The sequence below is a fragment of the Coregonus clupeaformis genome, chromosome 36 (genome assembly GCF_020615455.1).
Source record: "Coregonus clupeaformis isolate EN_2021a chromosome 36, ASM2061545v1, whole genome shotgun sequence".
In the NCBI taxonomy this organism is placed as follows: domain Eukaryota; kingdom Metazoa; phylum Chordata; class Actinopteri; order Salmoniformes; family Salmonidae; genus Coregonus; species Coregonus clupeaformis.
In genome coordinates this window covers 30,296,416-30,308,915 of record NC_059227.1, presented here as the reverse complement: position 1 = coordinate 30,308,915, position 12,500 = coordinate 30,296,416, and the positions used below count along the sequence as shown (strand labels likewise).

General features: G+C 45.5%; 1 protein-coding gene across 1 annotated transcript; it reads right to left on the bottom strand.

Moving 5' to 3' along the window:
- Positions 1-7,661: 7,661 nt before the first annotated feature.
- Positions 7,662-12,216, bottom strand: LOC121552671 (transcription factor Sox-7). The gene is made up of 2 exons (XM_041865677.1): positions 11,674-12,216; positions 7,662-9,630 (listed from the first exon to the last, which is right to left on the bottom strand). The coding sequence occupies exons 1-2, from the start codon at positions 11,903-11,905 to the stop codon at positions 8,588-8,590; spliced, it is 1,275 nt and encodes a 424-aa protein (XP_041721611.1). The 5' UTR covers positions 11,906-12,216; the 3' UTR covers positions 7,662-8,587.
- Positions 12,217-12,500: the final 284 nt, after the last annotated feature.

Genomic DNA, 12,500 nt, shown 5'->3' with positions numbered 1-12,500 from the left:
AGAGAGATGGAGAGACGGGTGGAGAGAGAGATGGAGAGACAGGAGGAGAGAGAGATGGAGAGACGGGTGGAGAGAGAGATGTAGAGACGGGTGGAGAGAGAGATGGAGAGACAGGAGGAGAGAGAGATGGAGAGACGGGTGGAGAGAGAGATGGAGAGACGGGTGGAGAGAGAGATGGAGAGAGAGAGATGGAGAGACAGGAGGAGAGAGAGATGGAGAAACGGGTGGAGAGAGAGATGGAGAGACGGGTGGAGAGAGAGATGGAGAGACGGGTGGAGAGAGAGATGGAGAGAGAGATGGAGAGACGGGAGGAGAGAGCGATGGAGAGACGGGTGGAGAGAGAGATGGAGAGACGGGTGGAGAGAGAGATGGAGAGACGGGTGGAGAGAGATGGAGAGACGGGTGGAGAGAGAGATGGAGAGAGATGGAGAGACAGGAGGAGAGAGAGATGGAGAGACGGGTGGAGAGAGAGATGGAGAGACGGGTGGAGAGAGATGGAGAGACGGGTGGAGAGAGAGATGGAGAGACAGGAGGAGAGAGAGATGGAGAGAGAGAGATGGAGAGACAGGAGGAGAGAGAGATGGAGAGACGGGTGGAGAGAGAGATGGAGAGACGGGAGGAGAGAGAGATGGAGAGACGGGTGGAGAGAGAGATGGAGAGACAGGAGGAGAGAGATGGAGAGACAGGAGGAGAGAGAGATGGAGAGACGGGAGGAGAGAGATGGAGAGACGGGTGGAGAGAGAGATGGAGAGACAGGAGGAGAGAGATGGAGAGACGGGTGGAGAGAGAGATGGAGAGACGGGTGGAGAGAGAGATGGAGAGACAGGAGGAGAGAGAGATGGAGAGACGGGTGGAGAGAGAGATGGAGAGACGGGTGGAGAGAGAGATGGAGAGACGGGTGGAGAGAGAGATGGAGAGACGGGTGGAGAGAGAGATGGAGAGAGAGATGGAGAGACAGGAGGAGAGAGAGATGGAGAGACGGGTGGAGAGAGAGATGGAGAGACAGGAGGAGAGAGAGATGGAGAGACAGGAGGAGAGAGAGATGGAGAGACAGGAGGAGAGAGAGATGGAGAGACGGGTGGAGAGAGAGATGGAGAGACAGGAGGAGAGAGAGATGGAGAGACGGGTGGAGAGAGAGATGGAGAGACGGGTGGAGAGAGAGATGGAGAGAGAGAGATGGAGAGACAGGAGGAGAGAGAGATGGAGAGACGGGAGGAGAGAGAGATGGAGAGACGGGTGGAGAGAGAGATGGAGAGACAGGAGGAGAGAGAGATGGAGAGACGGTGGAGAGAGAGATGGAGAGACGGAGAGAAAATAAACTGGAGAGAGATGGAGAGACAGGAGGAGAGAGAGATGGAGAGAGAGATGGAGAGACGGGTGGAGAGAGAGATGAAGAGAGTGAGATGGAGAGACGGGAGGAGAGAGAGATGAAGAGACGGGTGGAGAGAGAGATGGAGAGACGGGAGGAGAGAGAGAGGGGACCACGAGTAACAACGAGGCTTCAGACTGCTTGGAGGGGCCCAACATAGACGTTGACGACTCACTTATACCCTACTGCAGGGGTCAGCAACAGTCCCTTGACCCTGAGATCAATAATGGCGCAGGAGTAGATGGCTGCTCTTTTAAGTGCTATTATGTGTGTTTTTTCGCATTATTTGTAACTTATTTTGTACATAATGTTTCTGCCACCGTCTCTTACGACCGAAAATAGTTTCTGGATATCAGGACAGCGATTACTCACCTCGTACTGGACGAAGATTTTTTCATCAACGAGTCAGATGCGAAGCATTTACTTCAGACACTGACAAGGCCCAAATCTCTGTCATTCGCGGGAGAAAGAGATGGAGATATCGGGGACGTAGGTCAGGGTGCCTTGTAAGGATCCAACGGCGAGTGGGTAATCTGCCTCTAACATTAGTCCTATTAGCCAACGTACAATCATTGGATAACAAAATAGACAAACTACGATCACGGTTATCCTACCAACGGGACATTAAGAACTGTAATATCTTATGTTTCACCGAGTCGTGGCTGAACGACGACATGGACAACATACAGCTAGCGGGCTATACGCTACATCGGCAGGATAGAACGGCTGACTCCAGTAAGACAAGGGGTGGCGGTCTGTGTATATTTGTAAACAACAGCTGGTGCACAAAATCTAATATTACGGAAGTCTCAAGGTTTTGCTCACCTGAGGTAGAGTATTTCATGATAAGTTGTAGACCACACTACTTACCACCACAAACTGATGCTGGCACTAAGACTGCACTCAATGAGATATATAAGCAAACAAGAAAACACTCATCCAGAGGAAAGAAAACTCAATACCACCTTTACTCCACACACAGAGAAGCGTACAAACCTCTCCCACGCCCTCCATTTGGCAAAATCTGACCATAATTCTATCCTCCTGATTCCTGCTTACAAGCAAAAACTAAAGCAGGAAGCTCCAGTGACACGGTCAATTAAGAAGTGGTCAGATGAAGCAGATGCTAAGCTACAGGACTGTTTTGCTAGCACAGACTGGAACATGTTCCGGGATTCTTCAGACAGCATTGAGGAGTACACCACATCAGTCACTGGCTTCATCAAGTGCATCGATGATATCGTCCCCACAGTGACCGTACGTACATACCCCAACAAGAAGCCATGGATTACAGGCAACATCTGCACTAAGCTAAAGGGTAGAGCTGCCGCTTTCAAGGAGCGGGACTCTAACCTGACGCTTGTAGGAAATCCTGCTATGCCCTCAGACGAACCATCAACCAGGCAAAGAGTCAATACAGGACTAAGATTGAATCGTACTACACCGGCTCTGACGCTCGCCGGATGTGGCAGGGCTTGCAAACTATTACAGACTACAAAGGGAAGCACAGCCGCGAGCTACCCAGTGACACGAGCCAACCAGATGAGCTAAATCACTTCTATGCTCGCTTCGATGCAAGCAACACTGAAGCATGCATGAGAGCATCAGCTGTTCCTGACGACTATGTGATCAGGCTCTCCGTAGCCGATGTGAGTAAGACCTTTAAACAGGTCAACATTCACATGGATTACGGATTACCAGGATGTGTACTTAAAGCATGCGCTGACCAACTGGCAAGTGTCTTCGATGACATTTTCAACCTGTCCCTGACCGAGTCTGTAATACCAACATGTTTCAAGCAGACCACCATAGTCCCTGTGCCCACGAAAACTAAGGTAACCTGCCTAAATGACTACAGGCCCGTAGCACTCACGTCTGTAGCCATGAAGTGCTTTGAAAGGCTGGTCATGGCTCACATCAACACCATTATCCCAGAAACCCTAGACCCACTCCAATTTTCATACCGCCGTAACAGATCCACAGATGATGCAATCTCTATTGTGCTCCACACTGCCCTTTCCCACCTGGACAAGAGGCACACCTACGTGAGAATGCTGTTCATTGACTTCACCTCAACGTTCAACACCATAGTGCCCTCAAAGCTCATCACTAAGCTAAAGACCCTTGGACTAAACACCTCCCTCTTCAACTGGATCCTGGACTTCCTGACGGGCCACCCCCAGGTGGTAAGGGTAGGTAACAACACATCTGCCACGCTGATCCTCAACACGGGGGCCCCTCAGGGGTGCGTACTCAGTCCCCTCCTGTACTCCCTGTTCACCCATGACTGCATGGCCAGGCACGACTCCAACACCATCATTAAGTTTGCCGATGACCGACAACGATGAGACAGCCTAGAGGGAGGAAGTCAGAGACCTGGCCGTGTGGTGCCAGGATAACATCCTCTCCCGCAACCTGATCAAGACAACGGAGATGATTGTGGACTACAGGAAAAGAAGGACCGAGCACGCCCCCATTCTCATTGACGGGGCTGTAGTGGAGCAGGTTGAGAGCTTCAAATTCCTTGGTGTCCACATCACCAACGAACTATCATGGTCCAAACACACCAAAACAGTCATGAAGAGGCCACGGCAAAGCCTATTCCCCCTCTGGGGACTAAAAATATTTGGCATGGGTCGTCAAATCTTCAAAAAGTTATACAGCTGCACCATCGAGAGCATCTTGACTGGTTGCATCACTGCCTGTTATGGCAACAGCTCGGCCTTCGACTGCAAGGCACTACAGAGGGTAATGCGTACGGCCCAGTACATCACTGTGGCCAATCGTCCTGCCATCCAGGACCTCTATACCAGGCGGTGTCAGAGGAAGGTCCTAAAAATTTTCAAACACTCCAGCCACCCTAGTCATGGACTGTTCTCTCTGCTGCCACATGGCAAGCGGTACCAGAGCGCCAAGTCTAGGTCCAAAAGGCTTCTCAACAGCTTCTACCCCCAAGCCATAAGAGTCCTGAACAGCTAATCAAATGGCTACCCGGACTATTTACATTGCCCCCCCACATGTACATACAGTGAGGGAAAAAGTATTTGATCCCCTGCTGATTTTGATCAGTCTATAATTTTTATGGTAGGTTTATTTGAACAGTGAGAGACAGAATAACAACAACAAAAAATCCAGAAAAACGCAATATTTTTTTTTTATAAATTGATTTGCATTTTAATGAGGGAAATAAGTATTTAATCCCCACTCAATCAGAAAGATTTCTGGCTCCATGGTGTCTTTTATACAGGTAATGAGCTGAGATTAGGAGCACACTCTTAAAGGGAGTGCTCCTAATCTCAGCTTGTTACCTGTATAAAAGACACCTGTCCACAGAAGCAATCAATCAATCAGATTCCAAACTCTCCACCATGGCCAAGACCAAAGAGCTCTCCAAAGATGTCAGGGACAAGATTGTAGACCTACACAAGGCTGGAATGGGCTACAAGACCATCGCAAAGCAGCTTGGTGAGAAGGTGACAACAGTTGGTGCGATTATTCGCAAATGGAAGAAACACAAAAGAACTGTCAATCTCCCTCGGGCTGGGGCTCCATGCAAGATCTCACCTCGTGGCGTTACAATGATCATGAGAACAGTGAGGAATCAGCCCAGAACTACACGGGAGGATCTCTAGTGTTAACACACTACGCCGTGAAGGACTGAAATCCTGCAGCGCCCACAAGGTCCCCCTGCTCAAGAAAGCACATATACAGGCCTGTCTGAAGTTTGCCAATGAACATCTGAATGATTCAGAGGAGAACTGGGTGAAAGTGTTGTGGTCAGATGAGACCAAAATCGAGCTCTTTGGCATCAACTCAACTCGCCGTGTTTGGAGGAGGAGGAATGCTGCCTATGACCCCAAGAACACCATCCCCACCGTCAAACATGGAGGTGGAAACATTATGCTTTGGGGGTGTTTTTCTGCTAAGGGGACAGGACAACTTCACCGCATCAAAGGGACGATGGACGCCACCATGTACCATCAAGTCTTGGGTGAGAACCTCCTTCCCTCAGCCAGGGCATTTAAAATGGGTCTTGGATGGGTATTCCAGCATGACAATGACCCAAAACACACGGCCAAGACAACAAAGGAGAGGCTCAAGAAGAAGCACATTAAGGTCCTGGAGTGGCCTAGCCAGTCTCCAGACCTTAATCCCATAGAAAATCTGTGGAGGGAGCTGAAGGTTCAAGTTGTCAAATGTCAGCCTCGAAACCTTAATGACTTGGAGACGATCTGCAAAGAGGAGTGGGACAAAATCCCTCCTGAGATGTGTGCAAACCTGGTGGCCAACTACAAGAAACGTCTGACCTCTGTGATTGCCAACAAGGGTTTTGCCACCAAGTACTAAGTCATGTTTTGCAGAGGGGTCAAAAACGTATTTCCCTCATTAAAATGAAAATCAATTTATAAAATTTTTGACAGGCGTTTTTCTGGATTTTTTTGTTGTTATTCTGTCTCTCACTGTTCAAATAAACCTACCATTAAAATGATAGACTGAAGATGTCTTTGTCAGTGGGAAAACGTACAAAATCAGCAGGGGATCAAATGCATTTTTCCCTCACTGTATTACCTCAATTACCTCGACTAACCAGTGCCCCCCCACATTGATTCTGTACCGGTACCCCCTGTATATAGCCTGTATATAGCCTCGGTACCGGTACCCCCTGTATATAGCCTGTATATAGCTGTATATAGCCTGTATATTGACTCTGTACCGGTCCCCCCTGTATATAGCTGTATATAGCCTGTATATTGACTCTGTACCGGTACCCCCCTGTATATAGCCTGTATATTGACTCTGTACCGGTACCCCCTGTATATAGCTGTATATAGCCTGTATATAGCCTGTATATTGACTCTGTACCGGTACCCCCTGTTTATAGCCTGTATATAGCCTGTATATAGCTGTATATAGCCTGTATATAGCCTGTATATAGCCTGTATATAGCCTGTTTATAGCCTGTATATTGCCTGTATATAGCTGTATATAGCCTGTATATAGCCTGTATATAGCCTGTATATAGCCTGTATATAGCTGTATTTAGCCTGTATATAGCCTGTATATAGCCTGTATATAGCCTGTATATAGCTGTATATAGCCTGTATATAGCCTGTATATAGCCTGTATATAGCCTGTATATAGCCTGTATATTGACTCTGTACTGGTACCCCCTGAATATAGCTGTATATAGCCTGTATATTGACTCTGTACCGGTACCCCCTGTATATAGCTGTATATAGCCTGTATATTGACTCTGTACCGGTACCCCCTGAATATAGCTGTATATAGCCTGTATATAGCCTGTATATAGCCTGAATATAGCTGTATATAGCCTGAATATAGCTGTATATAGCCCTACTGTTGTTTTTACTGTAATTTTTACTGTAATTTTTACTGTTATTTTACTGCTTTTATTTTCTACTCATCTGTTGTTTACTTAACACTTATTTTTCTTAAAACTGCATTGTTGGTTAAGGGCTTGTAAGTCAGCATTTCACTGTAAGGTCTACACCTGTTGGTTAAGGGCTTGTCAGTCAGCATTTCACTGTAAGGTCTACACCTGTTGGTTAAGGGCTTGTCAGTCAGCATTTCACTGTAAGGTCTACACCTGTTGGTTAAGGGCTTGTCAGTCAGCATTTCACTGTAAGGTCTACACCTGTTGGTTAAGGGCTTGTCAGTCAGCATTTCACTGTAAGGTCTACACCTGTTGGTTAAGGGCTTGTCAGTCAGCATTTCACTGTAAGGTCTACACCTGTTGGTTAAGGGCTTGTAAGGAAGCATTTCACTGTAAGGTCTACACCTGTTGGTTAAGGGCTTGTAAGGAAGCATTTCACTGTAAGGTCTACACCTGTTGTATTCGGAGCATGTGACAAATACCATTTGATTTGATTTGATTAGTGCAGGGGTCAGCAACAGTCAGACACTCTTGTATTAAAATCAGACCTGCCAGAACACTGTGTCTCGCTTAGATTTCCGTCAACAAATAATGTAAATTCACCAGGAATTTAGATAGATATGAGTTTAATTTCAGGAATATGTTCCCCATATTCCAACAAATAACAAAACAGACATATGTAATCGATATGAAATTATTGTTATTTTCATATACAATCTTTTTGGGTTTAGTTGTGTTCAATTTATAGTATATCCCCCCCCTCCTTACCCCCCCATCCCCCTCAACCTCCATTCGCTCTGACTAATATTGTCCCGCGGCTGATTCTAGTGGCCTACCCCTGCTCAGTGTTAGTCTGTGTATGTGTGTAGGCATATCCAAGTTGCAAATACGGCAATATAAAAGTGGAACTTTATTTAAAATTAATTCACAAACCTAAATCAGCATACAGTCATTATTATTTTCATTGTAAAGATTACGATGATATATTAAGTACTTGAAAAGAAGAAGTATATAAAGTATTTTTCTTCACCATGGCTGCGTCTCAAAATGGTCAACCCTGTGGTTCCTGGTGAAAAGTAATGCACTATATAGGGAATAAAGCACCATTTGAGATGCAAACCATGTTGTCTGGGAGAATTGCATAAGAAATGCACATCTAATCCTCATTTAAATACAAACTACTGAGGTAAAAACGCCAACTAATGTTGGGTAACAAATAATACAAACATTCAAACAGAAATAATTCATTATAATAGCATTACAATAAAGCATTTAGGTGAAACATCAAAGTGCATCAATAAGCGATAAGAGCATCTGTACAACACGCTTTACTGGGCAACACGTTTAAGACATTTTTACAACTGGACAACGACTGCTCCAACCGTCCGGTTGGTGTTCTGTTTTGGAGATAGACAGATAAAAGTGATGAACTGGTGTTCCATGTGAACATCCCTGAGGTGTCCATTAAAGTTATTTCTCTCTTTCTCTCTTTCTCTCTTTCTCTTTCACCTTCTCATTTCACCCTCCTGTCTCCTTCCTCGGCCCCCCCAAAAAAACAATCATATTGCTATGTGATTGGTCCTTGTGTCGCACCTCACCCTAACCCCATCTTCAGCCTTACCATAGGGTCATAGGTATCAAGCGTCTCAAAGTTTTTTGCCTTTTTAGATCGCGATAAATAAGATGACATGGACAGAGGGACCTGATCCTAGACCAGCAGTCCTACTCTGAGATGCTTGACACATACGGCCCCAGGTCAGTTCCAGGTGTGATGACGGGAGCCGTTGGCGTCGGCATGGTGACCAGGTAACTCCACAACCTGTCTAAGAAATGCCATAGTTGTTGTAGTACGCTGCCGTGGCGTCCGCTAGCACAGAGATCAGGCTGCTTTCCCCGACAACGCTGCTCCCAGAAGTCACCTGGATGTGACCCGTCACCGTCATCGCTCCTCCTCCTCCGTGTTCGGAGTGGAACACCCCCACCCCAGCTGCCGCCGCACCCGCTGCGGTCGAGTTCAGGTACTGGTCGAACTCGTCACGGTCGACCTCCCCTAGAAGCTCGACCTGACTCAGCTGGTCCAGAGTCTCCATATGACCGTGGTTCTGGCCGTGGTTCCGTTCTGGAGGAGGGGAGAGCTGACCCAGGTGGTGCTGGTTGTGGTGACCCGGGGAGAGGTGCCCCAAGTGGGGGTGATGGTGGGGCTGGAGCTGGGAGGACCATGAGGATGGGCTGTAGTAGGACAGAGGATGCCCAGGGATGAGGCCTCCGGACTGGGCCTGGGACACGTGGGAGAGGTGGGCCAGGTGGGAGTGGGAGCCACCACAGTGGATGGATGTCTGGGTCTGGGTGTAGTCAGGGTGGTAGGGTGGAGGACTCAGGCCCATGTGACCTCCACCACCACCTCCACCTCCGGGGTTCTGACCCTGACGCTGGTGCTGGTGATGCTCCTCGGAGCAGGAGACGGATGAAGAGGATGAAGAGGAGGTGGGGTAGTAGGAGGGGTAGTCGTGGTCCAGGGCCGTGTCCAGAGGTGACATCTCAGGCGGGGTGGGGAGGTCGTAGGGGTAGGTGCTGCTGGACGGTATATCTCTTAAGGATCTAACCGGGCTGGGGGAAGAGTATGAGGACAACCTACCTCCTTCCCCTTCTTTACCCCGGGGGTCAGTCAGGGCATTCTGGTCAGGCCCCCCCAGGCTGCTCAATAGGAACCCGGGGTCCACGCGCTTACAGATGCGCTTCAGTTGCTTCTTGCGGCGAGGGCGGTACTTGTAGTTGGGGTAGTCCTGCATGTGTTGCACCCGCAGCCTCTCGGCCTCCTCTACGTACGGGCGCTTCTGAAGAGGGGTCAGGGCCTTCCACGACTTGCCTGGGGAGGAAAAAATAAGAAACAGGACTCGTTACTGTCCACTATAATAATTGATTTCTTGTTCATTGTTTGTAAGGCCATATACAGAAATAGTTTATGGAGGAAAAACTATGTAACAGGACTTAGATTACATTGTATTAGTGGACTGAGACATTGGTGTGGGATACAAAGAAACATAATATCTGTTTTTCATCCATAATAAACACTTATAATGTTGTTAAAATGAAACATATTTTTTTTTAAAGACATTGTATTATGTAGAAAGAGGAGGAAGGGAAGCGCTACTAAGGTACACAATAGTAATTGTTGGTAGACAGACGGTGCTCTTTGGTCAAAGGGGTGAACTGGTCATCGAAAAGAAAAAGAGGACCAAGGCACTCTTCATATAATTAATTCAAATGCCTTTATTTGTATGGCATGTTTAATAGAAACAAGGATTTTAAAAAGTGGACTGAAACATTGGTGTGGGATACAAAGAAACATAATATCTGTTTTTCATCCATAATAAACACTTATAATGTTGTTAAAATGAAACATTTTTTTTTTTTAAGTCATTGTATTATGTCTTTAAAACATCCAAGATCAACAGCGTGCTGGAGTTCCTACCTTTTTAGGTAACAGATTATCAATAATATACACTTATTTTCTTGTTTTATGTTCAGTGGAATATTAGTTTTTTAAGGATATATAAAGCAATAGTTCACGACATAAAAATGTGACACAGTGTTGTGTTGAACATGATTACCTATCTATTGCATTCAAATGAAAAGCAACTCCCAATATCATCGAGATAATGAATGAATATCTAGTGAGGATTAAAACAACCAAAGGTTGCAATGCCATCACTTTTATAAGACCCAATTCCCACAAGATGGCTTTACTGAACGCTTAATCTTCGTTCTGAGAATGGAAAAACAATAGCATATATTTACGGCAAACATTGTCAATTTCCCCCTCCTGAGGTGTATATATGTAAATTAAGAATAAACTATGATATCTCTCTCTCTCCCGTGTTGACTGGATGAATTTATTAGATGCTTATATTCACTCTGCAAATACGGGATACCATTTATTAAAGAGCAACGTAATATGCATAGTAATTTAATAATATGAATCGCAATCATTTAAACGAAATAATTAATTATTGGTATACCAGTTACACCGAAAGGCAACCTAATCTTAACGAAAAAGCAACAAATATGTCAAATGTAAGTCTTAATTCTGAGCCTTAAAAGGTTATCCCCGTCAGTTCAATATAGGGAATGGACAGGTCTATGCTTTCTAAATTTAAACAAATTAGCACATATATATTTACATTTAACTTCCTAATATAGTTTGCCCTTTTTTATGTCTAATGGGTGAAAATAATTGTATGAAATAATAATATTAAAATATAACATAACATGACGACGTGCGAGCGAGCGAGCGCCAGGATGCACGCTGAGATTTATGCACTAATCCAAGTGACCCACAGGCCTCCTGATAAACTACCACTACTGGTAAAGAACGTGCAATTGAATTGATTGCATTTTAATCGAATTTAGCGACATCCACTCATGAACTAACTGCCACTTGAAGTTTTGGTCCCGGGGAGGAGTTATTTTTGTTTTTATTTTAGGAGATATGGACGATGCTCAAAAGTGAAAGGCGCACACATTTAATGTTTGTGATCAGAACCCCCCCAAAAAAAAACACTAAGAAACTATGTTTTTATATATTGTATTTTCTTTATATACTTTTATATACCAAAACAGAAACAAATGTTATGAGTTGATATCTCAATTAACTTCGAAAAGGTTTAGGCTATGAATAGCTCTGATTTGACATAGGATAACTTTTGCCAGAGCATGCGTAGGCCTATAGCGTAATAATAAAAATAAGTAAGAAGAAGAAGAAGAAGAAGAAGAAGAAGAAGAAGAAGAAGAAGCAGAAGAAGAAGGAGAATATATATATATATTTTAAATAATAATAATAATAGCAATATCCTAAATATGTAATTATAAAATATTAACTATGTCCGTAAAAAATAAACGTTAATCTCACCCAGCATCTTGCTGAGCTCTGCGTTGTGCAGGTCCGGATTCTGGAGGGCCAGGCGCTTCCTCTCATCTTTAGCCCAGACCATGAACGCATTCATGGGCCGTCTGATGCGCGGCTCCGATGCTTTTTCCGCGGGAGTCCTGTGCGAGCCGTGTCCGTCAGGCACGTCCCCATCTCCCGTTGAGCACTCAAAGCTCTCCGGCCACGACGAGTACACGCTGATAAGGGCAGCCATGCTCTCTATGCGCTCTCTCCGCTCTCCTCACTCTCAGCCAAAGTTCGGTTGCGCCTCTCTCTCTCTCTCACGCTCCCGCAGCGCAGTGAAAACTTTTTTCTCTCTATCTCAATTTACTATAACAGTGAAATGTGCCGTGACAAATACGTTCTATGAGTACATAGAGAACTTTGTTAGAACAGAGAAATGGTTTGACTCTTCAACTGACTAAATTGGTTGAGATGTAGTCTAGGCGACACTGGTTGCCTCTGTCGGTTATTGAGATGAACCGTGCGTCTGGTCGCTGTTCTCCTATGACGTTGTAATGCAGTGTTTCCTTGCGTTTGGAAGGCAAACAGCTCTTTATATTTGAGGAGCAGGTTACAACACTAGCCCCCGGGGGGACTCTCAGCTCCTCCTTGATTGCAACTTGAGACCTGCAAGGAAACAAAACAGGGAGAGGGACATTTCAGCATCATTTACTACTAAATCATGTCATACACCAAAACAGAAACAGCTTTTACTGTAACTGGGGTAACGATAGTAATAAAAGAAGATATAGGCCCAATTGGTTCTTAGCTGGCATTTTATAGAGAATAGAATATACCTTTAGTTT

Bases quoted from the DNA above. Each gene is read 5' to 3' on its own strand.
- LOC121552671 (XM_041865677.1), bottom strand. From the start codon at position 11,905: ATGGCTGCCCTTATCAGCGTGTACTCGTCGTGGCCGGAGAGCTTTGAG. The intron at 9,631-11,673 runs GTGAGATTAACG...TTTCCTCCCCAG, and splicing joins AGAGCTCAGCAAGATGCTGG to GCAAGTCGTGGAAGGCCCTG.